This window comes from Saccopteryx leptura, chromosome 10, assembly GCF_036850995.1.
Source record: "Saccopteryx leptura isolate mSacLep1 chromosome 10, mSacLep1_pri_phased_curated, whole genome shotgun sequence".
Classification (NCBI taxonomy): Eukaryota; Metazoa; Chordata; class Mammalia; order Chiroptera; family Emballonuridae; genus Saccopteryx; species Saccopteryx leptura.
This window is the reverse complement of record NC_089512.1, coordinates 76,550,430-76,575,297: the sequence shown is the minus strand read 5'-3', so window position 1 is coordinate 76,575,297 and position 24,868 is coordinate 76,550,430. Positions and strand designations below refer to the sequence as shown.

The following is a 24,868-nucleotide window of genomic DNA, read 5'->3' as shown; positions in this document are numbered from 1 at the left end:
AAAAATGTTATATGAATTCAAAGCATATTTATTGATTGTACATCTTTTCATTAAACAAACAAAATATATGCTAATGTTAAATTCACTCCAATTTTCCATTTTGCCTCCCTTTGAGAAATAAGCCAATAAGCCATTACACATTTAACTTCCTGGGGAAATGAATTTAAATGTTAATATAAATCCTTTTAGAAAAAAACAAATTTTAACAAATAAGTATTTGAACAATGATGGTACTTAACCACGTTCAGAATGAGAGGTGTTCAGTATGAGACCCCTTAGTGGCTGTTGAGATAAGCTCTCTAAATTTAATATTTTATAATAGCTTCACACCTCTTTTGCTAGAAACATAGAAACAGAATAATTTTCTTTTCCCCTTTATTGGAATATATTTGAATCTCTCCAATTTTATTTTGCTATTAGGCAGGGCAAAGTCTGTCCATAAATGTGTCCTGGTTTATCACAGGTAATCCCACATTCTAGCATTCATGTGTAGTTCTTAACCTCAATTTAAATGCAAATTTTGGGCAACTTCAAGTGCTTTATCTGTGAACTTTGAGAGCTCTCTTCATAAATGAGGTCTGCACTAATTATAAGCAGTTTTGTAAGGCTTCTTTAAAACAAATGCAGAATTGACCCCAAAATGAACAAATTCAGAATTTATTTGTTTAAAAAAATATATGGCACCCTGTGCAAATTTCTAGCTCATGACTTTACTTCCAACATGGACATGCAGGGGATGAGGTGAGTAGAGTGATCACAGAATGAATATATCAGAAAAACCAGTGAAGATAGAAATGGAAGTAAACTGGGTTTATCCTCAAATAGGATGTCTCCTCCTGATAAAAGAAACCCTACTCTCTTCTCAGCTGCTAAAAATTTTACCATGAAATGTTCTTGGCTTCCCTCTTTCTGGTGACTCAATTCAGGAATATATAATTTAGCAGCAACTAATGAAAACAGCACCATAAAAATTCTAATAAAACAAAAACAAAAACAAAAAAACAAAACAAAACCCCAAAACCAAAAAAATCAAACTCTCAAAACAATTTTCAAATACTCACAGGTACATCCACATATTTGGAAGCTGCCTTCACCTGAAAAGGAGAGAAGAGGGTGAAAGTGAGGCTGGTGCTTACGTTTGATTGTTCACAGCTCAGAGCAGTAGCATCGTCAGAGTTAAAACAATATGCTGGCGTGGAGCTGACTAGAAAACACAGAAAGGTACTACAAAGATAAAATCTGTTTGCTATTTTTCCCCAAGCCATAGCTACTGCTTGAGAGAGAAAAAAAGAAAGGAAGAAGGAGAAGGAGGGGCGGAGGAGGGAGGAGACAAGGAGACATGGGACAGAGGGAGAGCAAGTGAACAGGAAGAGAGCGCAGTGTTCCGGATGAAACTGTAGCTGGCGTGAGAGCACTTCATTCTCCTCCTCCCTCTGAAATGACTGGCGCTCACCCCAGCTGTTGAGTGGAGGGTTCCCCAGTCCAGAAAGGCACCTAAAGGCTGCTGTTACTTCCTGGGGCCTGTGTCACTTGGCTGCAGGTTTGTCTGAATGGAACTTTTAGTTCTCAGTGTTAATGACCTCTCTTTAAGAAGAGGGCTGCGGCCTTTGTGCATCCTTAACCCAGAGAGATAGGGGTGTCTGGGTGGGTTAGAAGGGTACCAGAGCTTTTCAAAATTGCCCCAACTGTAATGTTGTGTCTCTCAGTTTTAAATACTAGAAAACCCAGAAGAAAAGTGCAGGAAATTTATTTTCTGTTTTTTAGGGAGAGAGTCTGGCATGGAGTTTGGAGTCAGACCTGGGTTCAAATCCTGCCTTTTTAACTTACAAGCTATGTGACCTTGGCCAAGTGATGTTGTTTCTCTGAGCCTCAGTCATATCATCTGCACAATGGCTATTCTACTGGCCCCTACTTCAGCTGGTTGCCAGCATGGCGAATGCACACAAATCCTGGGACATAGTGCAACAAACAGTAGCTAAGGAGAGCGATTCATAACAAGCCGGGTAAGCTCTGGGTGCTATGAGAAGTCAATGAACAGCTGAATTTGAGGAACACCATCTATGGTGGTTTGTCTGATACTCTGTGTGTCTAATTTTGACTGCATTTGGTCACACATGTTCCTCTAGGCACAGGTAAGACTAGGGCTATTTGAGGTAGCAAGTTTCCAGTTTTATTGGCAACCACAGAGACTGATAGGCACACACAGCAGTGAGAATGTTTTTTCCCCTCTCAGGCAGGCTGAGGAGATCTATCCGCATGAAAGTATCCAAGGGAGCATTTGCCCTCTTGCCCTCTTCCCAAAACTACTCTGCAAAGTGTCTACTCCCAAGGGAGAGAGGCCAATGAGCCAAAGTGAGGGGTGGAAAGAGCCTAGAATTTAGAGTCAAATGTACTATAAAGGACAGAACCAGTTAACCCTGGGATAATCACTTCAGTACCTTAGTTTTGGTTTCTAGATATCCAGAATAGGATGATAATACTGTGTATTTTGCAGGGTGGAGAGCCCGATCAAGTGAAAAAAAAAATTAGAAAGTGCTTTTAAACTTTAAAGGGCTGAACACACATTGGCTAGTTAAGTAGAGAGCTAAGCATTCTATCTGGAATCATTGCCAGCATCTGGTGACGCCCAGATGCCCCCGTTGCCGGTTCCCCTGGAACCTTACACTTTTTCTATGCAGCCCTGATTGTCATTGCAAGTCAGAAGTCTTTGTGCAATGTCTATCTCCCACCATGTCAGGTCTTGCTCATGGCTGTCTCCTCAGTGACTTACTTGGAACCTTAGAAAGGGCACTTAGGAGAAATTTGTAGAAGGAAGGAAAGAGAAAAAACTAGTGACCAGTTCTGGCTTCAGAACAGTTGAGGAATAAGCAGAGGAATGACCAGAATGAAATGCCTCTGAAAGCCAACATTTTTATATAAAAAGCTGGCTGCCTGTAAAGCCTAGTGGGTGAGGCAAAGCTCTGGGCTATTGAAAGGTTTGAGGAAAGTGTTCCAGATTTTGCACAACTAATATTTCTTTTAAATGACTCACGACCCCAAATCATTCCTCTTTATTCCTGTTCCAGAATTTCATTTGAGCAAAAAGGTGGCTTTCTTTTCTTCTAAGTCTCCTCCTTTTTCTTCTAAGTTAGATTTGAAAGAACATCTAACACTTTTAGGATGTTTTCCACCTTGCAAAGCACTTTTTATGTACAGTTTCTTCTTTCAGTCACCTTGGGGGGGGGGGTATGAGTCATAGATATTTATGACAGAACACTAAAACCACAGAACTGAAGAATGTATTTTCTAAAGATCTCAGTCAGAAGGCAGAGGAGCCAGGACCCTTGAGCCCCAACTTTTTCTTTGAACTCCTGATTCCACCCCAGTGGTAGAAAGTGTGAGGAACTCAAGCACCAGTGGTCAGGGGAGGTGCTGGCAAAGTAATTATTCTCAGTGGGAAATTGCCTCTTTTGCTCTGTAGAGCTGGTGCTTGGCAGTTGGTCGGAGTTTTGCTACAGCTGAAATGATCAACCTTTAAAAATGCCTACTCTCCATTCACCACTAACATGCATTTACAACCAGGAGAATGACACCAGTCAAATTCTGTCCGTTTCCAGGCAGTTTGGAAGACGAAGCAAGCGCCATGTAACGAGTGAAAGCAGTCCATGCTGCTTCACGCACCAGCCTCAGGCCCCTGGGCTTCTTTTTCTCTCTGGCAACTGCTGACTTTCATGAAGTCTTATCGATTGTCCTACTGTCCCATAATAATAGGAAAAAATAGTACAGAGTAATTTGTGGTGCTATTATTTGGATAATATGGTATACCATTCTTGGTTCTAGCTATTTGAAGTTCAAAAAAGATGTCAATAAGGATACAGGGGAGTCTGGAAGGGTCTTGTGTAAGGAAAGTGAAAGCAGAGGCATCTGGCTGGAAAAGGAAGGGCTACTGGCAAAGAACATGATCATTGTCATGTAGTTAAGTAAGGGCTTCAATTCAGATGGAGCAAACTTGTTCACGGTCCTACTAGAATACAGAATCAGGATGCAAGAGTAAAGTGACAGGTCCTCCAAAGAAGGTGCAGAGAGCTATCTCAGTCCAGCCGGCATGGCCACCCTGGATGTCGAGACCTCCTCTGTGGGCAGCTCAGCAGAGGCTCTGTAGCAGGCTTTGTGTGAGAGCCAGGATTAGAACTCTAGTCCCTGGAACCTTTTCCTGTCTATGCCAACAGTGCTACCTTTCAGCATATAATTTCTTTCACATATGCATAGGGATATGTATTATGACCAGCTCTGCTCATAGGTATTACAACCAGCTCCTCCCATCTCACTGAGGGTTGGAAATCCAATAGCACACCACGCCCTGTCTCTAGATCAAGTCAATAACAGGTTTTACAATCTAGACAGAACTATTTTCCATCTTACGTAGGCTTTGATGAAGAAAATATCAATTTTTTTAAAAGTACTACCTGTTTTATAGAATCCTGTCACTGTATTTGTTCCCCATCCATGGATCTCAAAAGTTTGTGTTTATTTTATTTTATTTTGAAATTAAATTTAATGGGGAGACATTGATCAATAAGAGTACATAGGTTTCAGGTGAACATCTCTATAGAATTTGAACTGTTAACTGTGTTGTATGCTCATCGCCCAAAGTCAAATCATTTTCCGTCACTGTATATTTGTCCCTCTTCACCCCCCTCCACCCAACCCTCTGACTTTTCTAGCTTGGTGACTCTCTGAGCTGCTTCTGCAAAGGGGGCGATGATCACGTTACACAAGGGGATACTGCGGTTGAACGAGGCAATCAGACTGGTGAGCAGAACAGTGCTGGGTCCGTGGTAACATGAGCCTGTTCTTGTCATGACTAGTGGACATACTGGCGTATTGGTGTAGATGAAACACAGGCTCCTCGTTCTGGCGGCAGAGGCAACAGTTTCACTCTCCATCTCTGAGCCACAGGCAATTTCTTGCCATAAAAACAGGATGCTGGAACCTCCCCAGGTTACCAGCAGGTATCTGAGTGGGTTCTCAGTCTGGCATTTGCTGCCAAGTCTGTGAGCATCCTATGCCCTGGAGAACTTGCCCTTGAAATGCAGAGGCAGACAGCAAAGCCCTCTGCTCCTGACCTCAGCATGGTTGAGTGCAGGTTGAGCTGAGAGGACACTCCAGGCCAGTGCCCTCTGTCGTATTTAGTGACACCAACTTACTGCTCTCTGGGATCACGCTGTGTGCCGTGGGCTTGGGAGATCAGGGCAGTGAGAGGGGTGTGCCCCACACACTTGGTCTGGCACCCTTTTTAAGCGGGGACTCAATTGCCCTCAAAGGAGAGGCAAGAAGTGTGCCTTTATTTTTTGAGATTCCCTGTTTTTTCACAATCCTCTCTGGAGGGACAAAGACTATCACTCATTTAGTAGTATCCATGAGCTCCCCACCTGCCCCCAATACAGCCAGTTTTGGGAAAGGAATTTAGAAAAAGAGACACAGATCAGGAGAGGCTGTGGAGACAAGGGTGAAGGTTGGGAGACAAGCAGTCAGTAAACACTTGTTTGTGCTTCCAAACGCTCGAGGCACAGAGCATTCATTACGTACCAGGACCACAGGAGGGGCTCTGCACCATGATTCCTAATGATGGTGGATGATGCCTTTCTCAGATGACGCCTAAATGCACAATCTCTCCAACACTCAGAATGAGTCATGCCCATCCAATAATTCAGAATTATAAGTAACACTGCTTGAGCTTATGAGTTGCCAGGTGATGAGTTAGGAATATTGCATTTGTTATATTTAATCCTCACAACAATCTTTTGAGGAGGTGATATCTTAGTAATATTCCCTTTTTATAGTTGAAGAAACTAAGACAAACAGTGATTAAGCAACTTGGCTTAAGGTTACACAGCTAATAAGTTACAGCTTTGGCCCTCCCATTCCTAAGCAGCCTATTATTTGGTTAAAAAGAAACAACAACCAAAAACATTATCAAACCTCTTTTTTTGACTGGTCATATTTAAGTTTTGTGTGTGAGTGTGTAGGCACAACCTAAAATTGCTTCTCCAGGAAAAATGTACGAGGGATTCGAATAATTATCTGTGCTGACTCAGGGCTGAAGGTCCAATACAGTTTCTCTGGCCAAAAGTCCCAGCTAATTACCTTGGCCCTCCACCTGACTTAGCGTGTGGAGACAGGCTTAATGGTTTCTTTATTGAACTCTTCCATTATTTTTCAGGTGCCCAAGGTAATCTTTTCATTGAACACTCACCATTCTGGGATTTTCACAATGCTGATGACTAAGGGATTTTCTTCTGCCTGGTCCTAAGAAGGGGACCTGAGTTAATCATTGTGAAGCTTTGATAGGAAGCTCGGCGGGAGCTTAAACCACTTCTCTGGCTTCATTAGGGGAAAAGCGATCCAGGTGCAGACCACGTGGACTCAGGGTTTGATACTATTAAATCAATGCACAAACCAAAAAAAAAAAAAAAAAGTGGATTAGGCCCTTTTTGCAAACAGAAATCTGATGGGTAAGACTCAAAGATGGGAGAAAAAAGTCTGAACAGATACCACTGCATTAGTGGCTGCCAGGGTTCTCCTTTCTCCCCACAGTAGCTTGGAAAAAAAAATCAAACAAGGAAACAATTTATTCTCTGCATAGGCTGGCTCCACCCCTGCCTGTTTGACTTCTCAGGATCCCTGACCTGATTTCTCTGCCTTTGCCTAGAAACACCAACCACATCATCTCAAGAGGCTAGCAAAACTGACTTCAATGTTTGGCTATTGAAATTTCTGCTGCCAAGATAATGATGCAATGAGATTTTGTTCCTTTCTCTACTTCCTTAACTCAGGTGGTTTTAGTGATTTAGATTTTCTTTCTTTCTTTCTTTCTTTCTTTCTTTCTTTCTTTCTTTCTTTCTTTCTTTCTTTCTTTCTCTCTCTCTCTCTCTCTCTCTCTCTCTCTCTCTTTCTCTCTCCCTCCCTCCCTTCCTCCCTCCATCCCTCCCTCCCTCCATCCCTCCCACCCTTCCTTCCTTCCTTCCTTCCTTCCTTCCTTCCTTCCTTCCTTCCTTCCTTCCTTCCTTCCTTCCTCCCTTCTTTCCTTCCTTCCTTTCTTTTCCCTCTCTCTCTCTCTCTCTCTCTCTCTCTCGGCAGTTCAGTATGTAAAACTGTTACATATTGCCACTATTGTCTATAAAATAATTTTATCTTTATTACTTGAATTTTATCATCTGTCACCATCCTCATGTCTTGAATGTAGACTCTGTGAGGAATAAGAATTTCTCTCTCTCTCCTAGTCTACACTGCCTAGTGTATAGAAGGGGCTCAATGAAAATGTGTTGTATAAATGACTTCTGAGTATAGTCAGTACCCAAGGTAGAGGTTGCCAGGGCTTTCTTGAATTTGACTTTTAAGCTTTAACATTCTGAAAGGGACACTGAATTAGGTACTATCAATTAAAAAGAAACTGGTATTTACTGCCTCTATGAAAAGAGCTTGTTTTCCTATACTACAAGAGTATAGTGTGCAGGTCAGAGCTTGAGGTCCAGAGTCAGATGCCCAGGCTGGCATGGGGTCCTGCCATCTTCCAGCTGTGGGCCAGGTTATTGATGTCTTTAAGCATCAGTTTCCTTTTTAATAAATAAATAACAATAATATCTCCTCATAGGGTGGTTCTATGGATTATTAATTTAAAAAGTCAGATTTCTTAAGTGTTAGCATGTAAAGGACACACTTCTAAGCATCTGACCTCTACTCATTTAGTGCATGTCAAGGATTAAATGAGTTAATGTATGTAAAAACCTTTGCACAGGGCCTAGCACATAGTATGTATTCAATAAGTGTTGGCTATTAGTTTTGCAATCTCTTTTCCTTTCACCTCTGAAGAGGCTGGTTTGTAGGGTCAGGTTTCAGGATATAGACTGAGCTATGTTTGCTAGAGGTGGGGGTCAGTAATTCTCAAATACCTGCACACTTAGGTATGGTGCCACTGTTCTCTGGCTCAGGGAAGAGCTTGTGACTCACTGTGCAGTAATAGACTGGGCCGCCTTACGCTGATTTTCTTCTCTGGCCCTGTGCCAGGTTGTGGTCTAGGCTATCTCTCTGATTTTACATCTCCCTGGCTCCTCAGGCTCAACATTTTAGAAAGAGATCCCTGAAGACCAGCATGGATCGTAGAGATCTCTGCATTGAAATGTGAATTCCAAACCCAGTTCACAACATGTAGCTTGTTTCCAAGGATACTTGCCATCAATATTTTGCTCCCTGTGTGGGCATGCCACTCCCTCATTGAGAAGTGGAGTCTATGCCTTCACCCCCTGGAAGGCCTATGACTGCTCTGGCCAGCAGAACATGCTGGAGGTGACTACATGCCAGTTCTGAGCTGAGTTTTGGAAGAGCTGGCAGCTTCCACTTCCTCACTCTTGAAAGCCAGCTCTCCTACAAGAGCACTGTGGTAGGACTACCATGCTGTAAGAAGCCATGGCACATGGAGAAGGTCAGCAGAATGAAACCCCATATGGGGAGAAAGAAGCACACAGAAGTACATTGAGGTATCAGATGTCCAGCCCCAGCCCAGCTCAGTCTCCTGCTGACCCTGGTTAGTCATGAAACCAAAGACTCTCCTAGCAGAGCTCTTCCTAAATTCCTAACCCTCAAAATTGTGAGCAAAATAATCTGATTGTTTTCGGTCACTAATTTTGCCATAATGTGTTATGCAGCAATAGATGACCAAGACATTGACGAAGGTGTTACTTTGTCTCATATTTCCCCAACTGTACCCACTGCGTGCATTTCCCCAGAGGACACTGTTAGGAGGTCACCGAGTCTCCTGGCTATAAAAACATTAACAAGCAACTTGATTTTCACCTGATCTTTAATGATGTTTATTGAGCACATATGTGTGGAGCACTGTCTAGGCACCTTACATATAATTAACTCAGTCATCAGTGTGGCACATTAGAAGACTCATTTTGTCACTTTACAAATGAGGGCATAGAGGTTTAGAGAGGTTAAGCAACTCTCAAGAGGTGAACCAGTAAGTGGTGAAGCTGGAATACAAGCCCAGGTCTGGTTAGAAAGTGTGGAGTCCTTTCACTACATCAAGTTGTTGATATTCTGAAAATGATGTGTCATTCTAAAGCTATATCTTACCTACCAACCACCTGGGATCTGGGAGAAGGGGAAGCCTACTTTACGGGACATAGAAGGGTTTTGGGACAGAAAGATCTTGGTTTTCATTGTGTGCTATCACTGACTAGTTGAACAAGCTTGGGTAATTTCATCTTCAACATGAGGATAACAACATCTTTTTGAGAGGGTTCTTGTAAGGCCAAACAGGTTAACATCATACAAAGTGCTCAACACAATGCCTGGTACACAGTAAGAGCTCAAGAAGCATTATCTAATATTCTTACTAATATTTAATTCGCCTGTGGTTCATTGGATTTTTACTGCCAAGTGTGTTCCCACTTATAGTTAGCAAACTAGAACAAGGATCAGCCAATGATGATGGCCCATGGGCCAAATGTAGCCTTCTGCCTTTTTTGGATGGTCCACAAATTAAAAATGAGTTCCTCATTTTTTAAATGGTTGAAAAAAAATCGAAAGAAAAATACTATTTCCTGACATGTGAAAATGATAGGATATTAACACTTCAGGCTCCATAAGTAAAGTTTTATTAGGACACAGCCATGTCTGCCCCCTCACATCTCGCATATAGTTGCTTTCATGCTATAAGGGCAGAAGTTGAGTATCTGTGACAGGGACTACGCAGCTTATAAAGTCAAAATACTTATTGTCTGGTCCTTTCCAGAACTTTTCGAATTCTGGGATAGAACATGATTTAAGTGGGAGACAGAGAGCTGTGGGAAGAATAAAAAAATGTAAATTTCTAATCCTAATTTGAGCATTTACTAGTTGACTAACCTCAGCTACTTGCCTGCCTAATCTGTTGACCTCATGTCTTTATCTATTATAATAGTGCACCTGGCTAATTGTTTTCTCAAATTCCTTCCTAATTAAAAAAAAAAAAAGCCTGTAACTATCTGCTGGTGTATGAGGCAGGTTCTAGTTAGAATGTGGAATAGAAAACACTCCCCACACCTTGGAAAGGTTATAAATACTCTAGCAGTAAAGTAAAAGGCTATTACTATTTTATTAATAATAAGAGCTCTGGAAATGAGGCTCCAGGAAAAACTGTAGTAACAGGGAAAAGTAAAAAAACAGCAAAAAATAAAGAGCATTCACACAGGTACCAGACAGTGTAGTGTGGCCCAGTGGGTAGACTTGGCAAAGACATAACAGGATTACAATCGGAGCATGTGTTGAGTATTTACTCTGTGCCAGGCACTGTTTTTGGTGTTTCTCATGAACCACCTCACTTCACATTCCCAGCACTCTTTAGTTGGAGCTTCCTCAGCTGTACCTCTTTGGACTGTTGTAAAAATTAATGAAGAGGGTGCACAGAGAGAGGCAGAGCAAAGGAACATGGCGGACCCACAGTGCATGTGGTGATTCCTCTTGTTGGAATCACCAGGCCAGAGGAACAGCTTCCTGTGCCTGGGCTAATGGGCACTGCTTTCTGGCCCATATCCTCCCTCTGCCTCCAGTTTTATGTTCTCCTTTTCTGGCAGAAATGGAATGGGCAAGGTTTACAAATGAATGCACTATAAGCATGGCTTGGGGCAATAACATGGAAGAAGATGTGACCACATCATTCATTAGCAGATTGGAAATAGTATCTAAGAAAGGATGTTTCTAAAAAAGAGAACTTCTGAAGGGGATTGGAGGCAATATAGGGAAGTGGTTGAGAGCACAGACTCTGGGGTTGGATCACATGGGGCCAAATTCTAGCTCACCACTTAGTAGATAAGATATTCATCTTTTCCATGCCTCTTTTTCCTCATCTACAAAATCAAGGTAATAATGCTCACGATAAAGTTGTTGAGTTATTAACTGAGTTCCTAGAATTGTTTCCAGGGCATGGGAAGAACTATGAGTCAGTGATCATTATCATTTCTGCTGGAAATTCAGGCTGTCCTAGGTAATCAGATTTGTATATTAAGCTTGGTCTAGCACTGCATGATCCAAGAGCTACATGTGGCTTTTTAAATTTATGAATTTAAACAAAATAAAATGAAAATTTCAACTTTTGAGTGGTACTGGCCACATTTCAAGTACTCATGGGCCACATGTGGCTAGTGGCTATTGTATTAGATAGTTCAGATATAGAATATTTCCATCATTGCAGAAAGTTCTATTGGACAGTGCTGGTGATGATGCAAGAAACATTCATAAATATTCATTACTATGTTCTTAATGAAGAAATGAAGAGATTGTCATTCATTTCCCATTTTAGAAAGAAAGATCAGTTGGAGGAGAAAGCAGAGAAAAACAGGGCATGGGTATCCATAGCCTCATCTTGCGGACGGAACGAGAACTAAAGGTGGATGGGTATTATTTAAAGCTATAACGGTGCCAAGAAGAACAATCATGTTACACAATGTACCAAGGGGAGAAAGAGAAGTGGAAGCTGGTGAAGTGGGACGAAACTCTGTCTATTATAGTAGGGGTCAATCTCTAAGATCGATCAATAGAAGAATAGTACTTAGAGCTCTGAAGATAAACACAAAATTGTTTCAAAGGTCCCTTCTGAGATCAGGGATTATGGTGGAAAAAGGTAGGACAAGGAATGTTGCTTTTTAAAAACATTATTATTATAAGTGTTTCTGTACTATTTCATTTTTAACCATGTCTGTCTATATACTTCTTTCATAAAAAATTTATTGAAAAAAAGAACAGAACAAGTGATAGAATTTTTAACATTCTCATGGAGAAAGACATTTTGCAGGAAGAATGTATCTTTTCCAGGGTAAGTGCTTCAAGGGTTTTGCTTGATCAAAGTCAGGATTCCTCAGAATGATATGTCCTTGACAAAAGCACAAGAAAACCAAGCAAAAACCTCCCTCAATACATAAGTGCATCTTTGGAGGAAGGATACACTGTAAGTGCCAACGAAGGGACCGACTGCTGGGGGAGACAGAATGTGCCAGTGGGTGGATGTTCTGGGACTGTGTGTGCGAGTGAGCAGTTGAGCAAACCTCAGTGGCTCCTGCTTGGGGCCAAGTGATGATTACAGTGAAAGCCCTTCCAACAGTTTCTGAGACTGGAGACAAACACAACCCTTGCAGCATATCTGGAGTCACAGGCAGCATGATGAACTCTCAGAGCTCTGTCGCTGCAGGTGCCGAAATGTCTTCAGCGCCTGCCGGAGACCAATGGCATTTCTGCCCAGCTGGGAAGTGCTGGGCTGTGGAAATGCTACATAGAGGCACAGCTCTCCTCATCTCCCTGGCAGAGAGCGGGCGTTTATAAACCCTGTTTTTACAGATGTGGGAACTGGGACACCAAACATTTCTTAGGACCATGGCTCAGGAACAGGATCACTGGCTTTCAAAATTTGATTCATATTTAAAAGATAGGAGTTAAGCATTGGAATGTTTTAAAATAAGGTTTCCCTAAGTTGCCAGTATTAAATGGAATGAGTGCTATTTTTTCTTCTGATAATAGAAAGAGAATATTGGATTCCAAGTCTGGACACTCACTCCTACTCTCTCAGCTACTGTCTGTGTGACTTTGGGGAAAGCAATTGTTTAGTTTTCTCAAAGACAACAGAGAAATAATACTGATATCTAGTCACATATAAAAATATGGATGTATTTACCAATGATCAAGTGCCTGATTTACTCTATCTTATTCAATTCTTATTAGAACTGTCATCTCACTTTACAAATGAGGGAACTGTGGCTCAGAGAGGTTAAGGTGCTTTCCCTAAGGAACACAGCTACAAAGTGTTAGAGCTAGCTCTGCCGGACAGCTGGGTTGGTTAGAGCATTGTCCTGAAGCGCAGAGGTTGCCTGTTTGATCCCTGGTCAGGACACATATAGGAGCAGATCAATGTTCCCGTCTTTCTCTCTCTCCCTTCCTCTCTCACTAAAATCAATAAATAAATGTAAAAAAATAAAAAGAAGAAGAAGAAGAAGAAGAAGAAGAAGAAAGAGAAAAAGAAGAAGGAGAATAAGAAGAAGAGGAAGAAGAAGAAAAAGGGGAGAAAGAAGAAGAGGAAGAAGAAGAGGAAGAAGTGAGTGGTAGGACTAGGATTTGAACCTGAGTGGGTCTGACATCAAAGGATCTTGTGCTGTATTACGCTGCCTCTCTCCACTGCCTTCACCTTCTCACAAGACAGTCTACTCAAGTCTGGAGATAAAATACATACAATGACTGTGGAAGTACTTTGAAAATCAAAATGTTTTATAGTTATGATGATATATATTTATTACTACAAGCAAGACCTCATTTATAACTATCCACGTAACCACCATGGATATTCTGAAATGGCCTCTGAGGACCACTGTGCAGCTTCAGAGGGGCTGAGGGAGGGGGAGAGCGCAGGCTTTCCTGGAGAGGGTCTCTGGGTAAGAACACGAACGCCCTAAGTTGCAGGGCTACTGACTGATTGCACGGTTTCTGTGCATGTGCATAAATATTGATTGTGATTAAACTATTATCATAGTAATGAGGGTAATATTGCCTCATTACAATACAGCCCTTCCCACCACATTACTCAAAGTTCCTACCTTTCATTAAACAAAGAGCTGCTGGCACTGCTGGAAAGTTGGGCAAGAGGCAGGGAAATGATCTCTATTAAGCAAAAGCACTCTGTTCCACACGCCGATTGGGAGCTGCGCCTCACTAACAGGGAGGACTGTTCACGTCTCCTGTTGCTCAGGGTACTGTGTTCCGAGACTGGGTCCAGGAAGTGTATGTTCTCATCTCTCATCCCCCCACTCCCTACCCCCTGGGGCTTCTGAACAGACGCCCGATTGAAGTAGACCTGTTTTTCCTTCCGTTTTCCTCATTTCTGTCCCAATTCTTCATTCCCAGAGAGGATTTCTACAAGGACCACTGGCTCCTTCAAACCCACCCTCTGAAGGCTGCTAAGACTTGCTGCATGCTTACAGTTTGCCTGGCACAGAGCTGATCAGTTTAAATAATTAGCCCCCACTATGGTGGGCATGATGTTTATCACCATTCACAGATGAGGAAACTGAGGCTCAGAGAGGTGTGACCACTTCCAAAAAGACCCTCTGGCAGCTGGTGGCCTTATGGAGCTGACCTGGGAACACGGGTCTGTTGGACTTCAGGTTTTGTCTTTTTAATGATGCTCTACTGTTTTTTTACTTGTCTACATGGCAAATACTCATTTTAGAAGAAACTTGGGTGTACAGATGGGAAAGTTTTAATTTTGTAAAATCTCTAAGCAGGCATGAAGACTTATTTTTTGGTTCTAAGAGGAACCTCTCCCTACTTCTGGCATTTTTGGGTTTTGTCTTTTGAACATCCTTCAACCCTAAGGAGCCCTACAGAATGCAGGCTTACGGAGGGCAAGGGCCACATCTTCCTCGTGTCCGTGGCCTCTGCATGGCCTTGGTGCTGGGCAGAGGACGGCTGTGTTGTCACTACTGAACAGCAACGTTTCTGCACGAGGGTTGCCTGTCACCACTGAGGCCTCCCCTCCCCTCCTTGTCCGTCTCAGGCTGGACTTGAGGGTAGAGGTTGGTGAATCCTGCTGCCAGGGGCAACGTGTCCCTCACTATCAGCCTCGCTAAGCTGCACAGAGGAGTGCTCTTATTTCTTCTCCCCTCCCTTTTCTGATAAAGAGTGCGGAAAACAAATTGATGAAAGAAGAGATCTGGGTTCTGCGACTAAGCTAGCTGTTCAAGCCATTTTTCTTTTCTGGTCTCAGTTTACACAACTGCACGATGGGGTGGCTGGAATGTCGCACAGCTTCCCACACCCCTGGTGTCAATGCCACCTTTCTGACTTTGGCCACTGCCCTTATGCCACCTATACTATATTTAATTATTTACTTAATATTCTTTTTTAAATTGGCTCAATTTGAAAATACTTAAATATAAAAGGGAACTTTATATCATTACCAAAAATGGAAATCAATATTACTTACAAAAACAGAAGGTAAAAATATATATAACATAAACAAAATAAAATTATTACATTCTAGGTAGACAAGGTTGCCTGCTAAGGGTGCTAGACTGGGGCCTGCCCCCCTTTCTGTTACACATGAAGATGTGACATTTTAGTGATGTGTGAGAGAGAGAGAAGTATTCAATGGAGCTTTTTTTAAAATATAAGGATAAGAATGAAAATAAAATTATAAAGGGAATAACCCTTTCACACTGTGATTGGAGTTATTTAATGCTGAATTTTGGTAGTATCTGACATCTTCTCGGGTATCATATGGTACATATTCTATACTTGGAAAACACTTAATGGTATATTAATAAAAAGGTTCTGGAGAAGAAAAAGGAAGGAAAAAATGAGGAGAATAAACTTTCTCCCTCGTTAGTAGTGTTTGCTTATTTCAGTGGTGCCAATACTCAACCATGGTCAGTTTCAAGCTACCAACATGATATCACTAAATGGGAGGAGATGCGGAGAACTGGCTCTTGACTATAGGTAGCAAGTGAACAGACTCCAGAACATCACCAAAAACAGTGGACAGAATCTGAAGCCACTTCTGCTGTATGCACTCAATTCAGATAGCACTTTCCAGATAACAAAGACAAGGTCTTTTATCTTTCTTCCATATGTACAACTCTATCTCAATAATGTACGCACAATCGTCATTTAAAACATGGTAGCTGGCTGGATAACTGATTCTTATACTCAATACTTGGTGACATAACCACAGTAATAACCACTATGATAACAGTATCTAACAAATATTGAATGGTTGCTACATTCCAGGTACATAGCATTTTCTCATTTAATTCTAACAATGCCAGAAAATATAGGTCATATTATTATTCCCATTTTTTAGGTCAGTAAACAGAGTATAATGTTGGATAGATTAATTAACCTCTGACCTTGAGATAATCTAACTCAATTCAAAATATATCTGGAGACTGGATTATTCAATTCTGGTTAAGAAAATATTTTGATTAATAGAGAGGTAATCTAGAGACCACATATGTCTGAAAAGTTCTTGAAGAATTAAGATAAAACACCAAATGCTAAAAATACTCTAAACTTAATGGGAAATATCTTTGATAAATCAAAAATTTTAATGTAAGAATGTGCTGAAATAGAAGTTATAAGAGAGTGTTAGGTTGGTCCTGTTACGGAAAATAATTTGGGTTGCTTAGAAGAAGTGATTGCTATGCTAAGGACTGAACAGGTGAGAACATTGTTGGTTAAAAGCACGAAGGTCATTTAAAGGTTTAAGTTGAAAGTAAGGTTAAAATGGCTATTTATGGAGCACCTACACATGCCAGGTACCATGCAAGGCCCACTGCTCACTTTATTTCTAATTGTTCCATCAGCTCTCTGAAGTAGGTGTCACAATTCCCACTCTGCAGATGAAGAAACTGAGGCTTACACCTGGTCAATTACTCGCCCACACCACTCTTAGTCTGGGCTTCACAAGCACATCTCTCTAACTTTCTGGTGCTTAGCTTCTCACTGCGTGGGGCTCAGTGGTCAGGTCAGAATCTCTAACTTTTAATTTCAGAACAATTATTTCTTATCTGAAGCCACATACACGTTCAGTGGGTATTTCATAGCTGACATTTCTGTGACCAGTTGCTCAGCACCTCACAGAAGAAATTACTGTGTTTGTCTTATGTTCACTTTGAATGATAATCATCTGTCTACCAAGAAATATTAAGGGAAATGGTTAACTTTGGATGCTTATTTTTTTTCTTCTGAAAAGTTTTTGAAGGGTTGCTTTGGGCAGTAGGTATGTTAATTGTCAACTGTGCTTCCAAGGTATGACTTGAAAATGAGGATGATGTCCTACTAGGTAACAAAATTATCTGTCATAGACAGCAAAGTGGATGTCAAGTCTGGAATGTCGGGGAGCAGCTGATGAAAAAAGTTGGTAGGAACCGTGGCAGATGAGCACTTAGAGTTCTGGAACGCTTCAGGGCTTGGTGTTGTGCTGGCCTATGTGAACAAAATACATTAAACAAAATAAGCCATGCCTTCCAATGTGGCTCAAGGCTTCAGAATCAGAAGACCACAGACCCAACACTGACTCATAACAGGTAGCTGATCTCTCTGTGACCTCTTTTAACTTCTCCAGCTAAATCAATTTTGATAATGGCCCGGCATACTCCCTTAAGTTCCACCATCATGGGCAAGCTTCTTCCTGATCAGCCTTCTGACTGGCTCTTTAATCTTATCCCTGTCATTTTTCTCCTTTTGATCTGACCCTTGTCCCCAGTAACAATAAACTTCCAGTTCTCAGAATGTACTAGACCTTCCCTTTCTTCTTTGAGCCTTCATACCTTGGAATCTCTTGTTTTTTTCTGCACCAGGTGAAATTTTACTTATCCATTAGATCTCAGCTCAAATGTCATGTCCTTCATGGCTTTCCAGATGAGGTTGGGTCCCTTTCGGATATTGTTCCATTGCATCAGCTCCTTCTCTCTTGGAATATAATACTAGCCATGTTTAAACTATATACTGGTTGGGAATAGATCTCCCTCATGGGAATATACAATAAGAGGCACTGTCCCTCTTATCCATTGCTAAGCCACCAGTGCCTAGCACAAAATAGGCACTCAATAAAGGTGTTAAATGAAGTGTTAACACAAAACTAAAGATTATCTTAAAAGCGCAAAGGAAATAGGAAAATTTGAATGTTTATTCCTTTAGTTTTATTGCAAAACTGACTAGCTGGTGGATAAATTATTTAAAAAATATTTTTCTGGGCAGATGTGAAAAATGATGACTTTTTCCCTTAGGAATGATACCAGTTGGTAGATAGTTCCTGGAAGAATCACTCATTGACTTCATTTCTGGGTATCTGCGCTTCTATGGGAATAACATTCTGGTGATAAGAAAGTAGTAAATCTAAGGTGGAGTCTTAGTAGCTGTGAGACTTTGGACATCTTACTCCCTTCATCTGTAAAATGGGAATAATAATTGTATCTACTGCAAAGGTGAATGTGAGGATCAGATGACAAGTGCATGTAAATAAATCACTTAGCACAGAGCCTGGTACACAGTACCTGTTCAATAAGTGTCAGCTATTACTACTGCTGTGGCACCTCCACTCTGAGATGTGGAGGACAACTGATTTGAACTTCATGAATTCAGCATTGGATCCCTAAGGGTGGCCCAAGACTTGTCTGTCTGCACCACCACCACCAGCCCCACACTGTAAAAAGCCATCTCTCCCGTGCTGGGCATTACCTGAAGCCAAAGAAAAAATGGAATGCCATCAGAGATCACACTAACAACTTATTGTGAACACTCACCCCACTCTAAAATCTGAACTGCTTTCCGACCAAAATGTTGGTAGACAGAAGTGAATTTCCTCGATACAGTTCTGGCTTTCAAGCAAGGTGGCAGTCTCGCTCTCTGGCATGACATCGGGAGCTCTGCACAAAAGCGACCCCTGCTCCTGGCTGCTCTGTGCCAACACCGCCTGATCATGGGCTGCTCTGTGCCAACACCGCCTGACCATGGGCTGCTCTGTGCCAACACCGCCTGATCATGGGCTGCTCTGTGCCCTCTGTGCCAACACCGCCTGATCATGGGCTGCTCTGTGCCAACACCGCCTGATCATGGGCTGCTCTGTGCCAACACCGCCTGACCATGGGCTGCTCTGTGCCAACACCGCCTGACCATGGGCTGCTCTGTGCCAACACCGCCTGATCATGGGCTGCTCTGTGCCCTCTGTGCCAACACCGCCTGACCATGGGCTGCTCTGTGCCAACACCGCCTGACCATGGGCTGCTCTGTGCCAACACCGCCTGATCATGGGCTGCTCTGTGCCAACACCGCCTGATCATGGGCTGCTCTGTGCCAACACCGCCTGATCATGGGCTGCTCTGTGCCAACACCGCCTGACCATGGGCTGCTCTGTGCCAACACCGCCTGACCATGGGCTGCTCTGTGCCAACACCGCCTGACCATGGGCTGCTCTGTGCCAACACCGCCTGACCATGGGCTGCTCTGTGCCAACACCGCCTGATCATGGGCTGCTCTGTGCCAACACCGCCTGATCATGGGCTGCTCTGTGCCAACACCGCCTGACCATGGGCTGCTCTGTGCCAACACCGCCTGATCATGGGCTGCTCTGTGCCAACACCGCCTGACCATGGGCTGCTCTGTGCCAACACCGCCTGATCATGGGCTGCTCTGTGCCAACACCGCCTGATCATGGGCTGCTCTGTGCCAACACCGCCTGACCATGGGCTGCTCTGTGCCAACACCGCCTGACCATGGGCTGCTCTGTGCCAACACCGCCTGACCATGGGCTGCTCTGTGCCAACACCGCCTGACCATGGGCTGCTCTGTGCCAACACCACCTGATCATGGGCTGCTCTGTGCCAACACCGCCTGATCATGGGCTGCTCTGTGCCAACACCGCCTGATCATGGGCTGCTCTGTGCCAACACCGCCTGATCATGGGCTGCTCTGTGCCAACACCGCCTGATCATGGGCTGCTCTGTGCCAACACCGCCTGACCATGGGCTGCTCTGTGCCAACACCGCCTGACCATGGGCTGCTCTGTGCCAACACCGCCTGATCATGGGCTGCTCTGTGCCAACACCGCCTGACCATGGGCTGCTCTGTGCCAACACCGCCTGATCATGGGCTGCTCTGTGCCAACACCGCCTGATCATGGGCCGCTCTGTGCCAACACCGCCTGACCATGGGCTGCTCTGTGCCAACACCGCCTGATCATGGGCTGCTCTGTGCCAACACCGCCTGACCATGGGCTGCTCTGTGCCAACACCGCCTGATCATGGGCTGCTCTGTGCCAACACCGCCTGACCATGGGCTGCTCTGTGCCAACACCGCCTGATCATGGGCTGCTCTGTGCCAACACCGCCTGATCATGGGCTGCTCTGTGCCAACACCGCCTGACCATGGGCTGCTCTGTGCCAACACCGCCTGACCATGGGCTGCTCTGTGCCAACACCGCCTGATCATGGGCTGCTCTGTGCCAACACCGCCTGATCATGGGCTGCTCTGTGCCAACACCGCCTGACCATGGGCTGCTCTGTGCCAACACCGCCTGACCATGGGCGGCTCTGTGCCAACACCGCCTGACCATGGGCTGCTCTGTGCCAACACCGCCTGACCACGGGTTCTAGCAGGAAGAGGCATGACTACTTTCATTATTTCTAAGTTGCAAAACAAAATGCCAGGGGAAAAAATTGCGAATGAGGGTAAGTTGAGACCTAAGAAACTGGTCATACAGTAGGGTTTGGGCCCCTGATGACCCTAAAATGGACTTTCTTGTCTCTGTTCTGAAGGGTTTCTATGTTATATTGTGACCATCTCAAATGGATTTGGTGGGTGGGAGGATCTTGGGTGAACTCTAGGGGGCTTTAAAGGAGTTGATATAACTGTTCTGGTGCTCAGGGTGGGAAGGGTTTCTCCTACATCCTTCCTCCTCCTTGGAGGCTCCAGAGCAGGGGTCCCCAAACTTTTTACACAGAGGGCTAGTTCACTGTCCCTCAGACCGTTGGAGGGCCGGACTATAAAAAAAACTATGAACAAACCCCTATGCACACTGCACACATCTTATTTTAAAGTAAAAAAAACAAAATGGGAACAAATACAGTATTTAAAATAAAGAACAAGTAAATTTAAATCAACAAACTGACCAGTATTTCAATGGGAACTATGGGCCTGCTTTTGGCTAATGAGATGGTCAATGTTCGGTTCCATATTTGTCACTGCTAGCCGTAACAAGTGATATGATGCACTTCAGGAGCTGTGACGCATGCGTCCGGCGTCACTGGAAGTAGTACTGTACGTGAGCGATGCCGCGTTTTGCGGTGCCACCACATACAGTACTCCAGGAGCACAGGATGCACCCTGTGCTCCTCTCACTGACCACCAATGAAAGAGGTGCCCCTTCCGGAAGTGGGGGCCGGATAAATGGCCTCAGGGGGCCGAATGCAGCCTGCAGGCTGTAGTTTGGGGACCCCTGCTCCAGAGTTTAGCGAAAGGGAAGATGCTGGTGAAGCCGGAAGGCCTAATCTCTCTCGGAGCCTCAGTTCTGTCATCTGTGGAAGAGTGTTCAGGAATGGCAGTGTTCAGGGGATCCACCGAGAAAAATCTACTAATGCACACAGCCCTGTGCCAGGCACTTAGCAGATGCTTAAAAAATAGGAGCTGCAGCTCACAGCTATTTTAGACTTCAGAATTCATCTAATACAACTGGCATCTTAGTACACGGAAGGGAATTAAAAACCAAGCTGTGGTCTGTGTTCCAGGTAACACAGCTCCCTGGTGAGGGGCGGAGCTGGGGTCCTACCCCAGGTCTCCCCATTCTGTACCCACTGACTCTCAGGACTCACTCAGCTCAGCTGAGCCCCTCAGTACAACACAATCTTGGGCCTTCTACCTTGGCCCACCTCTAGCATCTACTCAATCCCTAAATCTTCTTTCTGTTACCTCCAACATTTCTAGCAAAATCCTTCCTGCTTTCCTGCCTTCCAGCCATGCAGTTGTTCTGACCAGAAGGCTCTCCCCTCCTCTGTAGCTGTGGCTGGCCCATTCAGTTTCAGCTCAGGCTGAGCTAACGCATATTCTGCCTTCCGTCTCTTCCTCCTTCTCTCCAGTTTGCGGCCTTGTCAGCACTTCCTCTATTCTGTACCCTCCTTTCCTTTTATATTGTCTGTCTGCTTTCCTAAACATGAGCTCCAGCAGGACAGAGGCGTGGCCCTAGCCCCTAGAACAACACATGACCCATAGGTGCTCAGTAAATATATGTTTGGTGGGCGAATGAATGGATTCCAGAACCAACATCTTAGTTAACACCTGATAGAATCAAGGAGAGGATTTAACTTGCTGGGAGAGGGACCTGGGCACCTGGTTGTCCCCCTTCTTTGCCTCCTTAAAAGAACAGTGTGAAGCTACCTGCAAATAGGGACTCTTGCAAGCAGGCAACCCACACAAAAGCACATCTTGCAGGCAGGAGAAATGGGCAGATAGTTGCTAATTGCAATTTCCAACTGGGCTGATCTTTCCAAAGTTCCAAAGGCGCCTGCCTCCATAAATCCCAGGCTGCGACTGCTGCTGGGCTGGGGAGGGAGGAGGGGCAGGGTGCGCTTGGGCGCCTCTCGGGCTGGCACAGAGAAGCCACAGCTCATCCTCCCTCCTCCCCCAGCTCCTCTCCAAGAGAGGAAGCAATGCAGATGGAGATGAGAAATAAATATTCCTGCCTGCTCTGTGCACTGCAGACGTTTTCCAAAATGTCTGGCTTGGACCATGAAATCAAGCCCACCCAGGAAAGGAGGCGCTCAGCGGGAGAAAGAGGGAGAAAGGGTGGCATATTTGTCGGTACTTGTCAGCTTTCTGGGGGGCAGAGCACATGGCTCATTCTTGGCAGGCCTGCTGAGGTGGGGATGTGGTAAGTGCACAGTAATACTTGAGGAACTGAATCAGAAATGGGAGCGGAGTTAAGGAAACCCTGCCAGGGTGTCAGCCCTATCCCTGCGCCTTTGTCCCGGGTCCCAGAACTCACTTCTGCTTCTCCCATTGTTGATTTCAAAACTGATCCCACAGCACCTGTGTCCTTTGCTCAACCCTTTCCCCTGCACTCCACTCCAGGGTAATCAACACGACTGGGTGGCAGGAAGTCTCCAGAGGCCCTTTCAGATTTGGGCAAGAGCTCAGAATCCACTTGTGGAGATATTCCTGCCACTTCTAAGCACAGCTTGTGGTCTCCAACACTGGAACACTAGTAGGAGATGGGAGCACAGGCTGCAAGTGATAAGTGGGTGCTTTTGGCCTGAGGGTGGCCATGGCGTGGGCAAAGTGTCACCGAGGAAGAGAAGTTTAGGCCCAGCAACGGCACTGAAGTGTTGTGCCGTGGCAGGGACTCCACGAGGAATGCGGTGTGGCTGCAAAATGTCTCAGAAAAGAGAGACGAGAGGCTGACAATTTCAGCTTGAGAACTCCTGCATAAGCTTTGCTAAGTGTTCTTTGTTCCAAATGTTCCCGTGAGCATCTCTGTAGAACCATGTCCTTGACATTGCTGCCATGGCACCACCTTTCATTAGTCTTCCTGCTGAGTCAGGAGTGAGGGTGGGGCCTTTGGTGGGTTGCATTCTGCTCAGAAAATTGCAGATAAGCTTTCCTGATTTTCACTGGTTCCAGTCCAGTGCAGTAAAAACAGTTGCTCAAAATGAAGACTCAAAGAAAGTGGCATCTTTTGTGGGTGTCAGGGGAACATTTTCCAGAAATGTTGCCTTTAATTCTGCCTCTTTTCACCATTTCCATGACTTCACTGAGCAATAAGAGATTATCTAATATTTCCCACTCATGTGCCCTGAATCCTTCCTTCTTCATGCATCTTCCCCACTCATCTGCCCATCTGCCTTCTAGTGCCAGCTGAATCCCACTCTCCACAGGAAGCTGCTCAGTGGTAGGGGGAAGCTGGGCAGGAGAGCTGGCTCCTGTCCTCACTCTGTCCATTGCTGTATGACCTTAGACAAGTTACTCCCCCTCTCTGGGCCTTGGTTTCTCTGTTTGTCAAAGGAGTGGGTTGGATAGGTTTTCTTTCAGCTGTGACACATTATGGGCAGTTCTACAGAGTGAAATTGGATAAAATTCCCATTGTCACAATCCTCTTCCCACCCCACCTTCGCCAATAAATTCCAGGGACAGGGGTCATCATGCTTTCTGGGATTGAGGTCAGTCCTCATACCTGGGAAGGTCAAAGTTACATATCAAAACAAGTAGGGCATATGTGGATGCTATCTAGAATTGTTTTAAATATTTTCTGTCTATATTTTCTTCAATTCCTCAGGAAATCTGTATGGGTTAGGGAAAGACAAGAGCAGGACCTATTTGGAAAGAACTTGTGTGTATGTATGTCTGCATTATATATAATAAACATATTAGATATCTTTTATTAACAATAGTTGCTTTTAATTGAGGGCTACTATGTGCTAGGACCATGCTAAGCCCTTTCACTTATGTTATTATCCTCACAAGAGTCCATTATGGAAGATATTATTTACTCTCCACTTCCACACAACATTGTTGGTTGACTGCCATTAACATGCACATGCAAATACACAAAGCAAAATGACATAAACACATACCTCCTTAAAATCAAAACCAAAACCAAAACTGAAACAAGCCCAGAGAGGATGAGATACCTACTCAAGATCACACAGCTGGTAATATTGGCAATAGGGTTTGAATTCAATTTTGTTGGATTCCAAAGATGATGATGTGCTACCTCCTACCTTGTGCTGGGCCTTGTCGTGGCATTCAATGCCCTCTTAGAAATCTTTTCATAAAGTAAGGCTATTTTATTTTTACTTATTTTTTTAAATAAATTTTTTAAAATTAATTGTAATGGGGTAACATTGATAAATCAGGGTATATATGTTCAGAGAAAACATCTCTAGGTTATTTTGACATTTGATTATGCTGCATTCCCATTGCCCAAAGTCCAATTGTCTTCCGTCACCTTCTAACCAGTTTAAAGTAAGGCTATTTTAAAGACCCATAGATAGTGGGCCCTAAACTGCGTTGCCTATGGCATTGTCAGCTCTCCCTCCCTTCCTGCGCTAGCCCACCTAGCACAGGAGGGCCGGAGAACCGAGCTCCTGGGGCAGTCCCCTTATGGTGACCATCACTATTCACCTACAGAGAATTAGGCCGGCTTCTGCCCGCCACCTAACTTCTATGGCTGGGCCCAATTCCAGCACAGAATTAGAGCCTCTCAGATTTTGTACAGACTTGATCACCTGCACCAGAGGTTGTAAACTCCAGTGTCTCCAAGCCCAGGCCAGTCTGCGAATGAGTGAAACAGCTAGGAGGCTTCCGGAACCTGGCA

The 24,868-nt window shown here is 44.1% G+C and overlaps 1 protein-coding gene across 20 annotated transcripts in view; it reads right to left on the bottom strand.

Moving 5' to 3' along the window:
* The window catches only part of CADPS (calcium dependent secretion activator), a 598,625-nt gene that overhangs the window by 46,200 nt on the left and 527,557 nt on the right, over window positions 1–24,868 (bottom strand). For all 20 annotated transcript variants that reach the window (XM_066352056.1, XM_066352057.1, XM_066352051.1 and 17 more), the window contains one exon: window positions 1,062–1,094. In XM_066352056.1, the coding sequence (XP_066208153.1) occupies window positions 1,062–1,094 (33 nt within the window). The remainder of the gene's footprint in view (window positions 1–1,061; window positions 1,095–24,868) is intronic.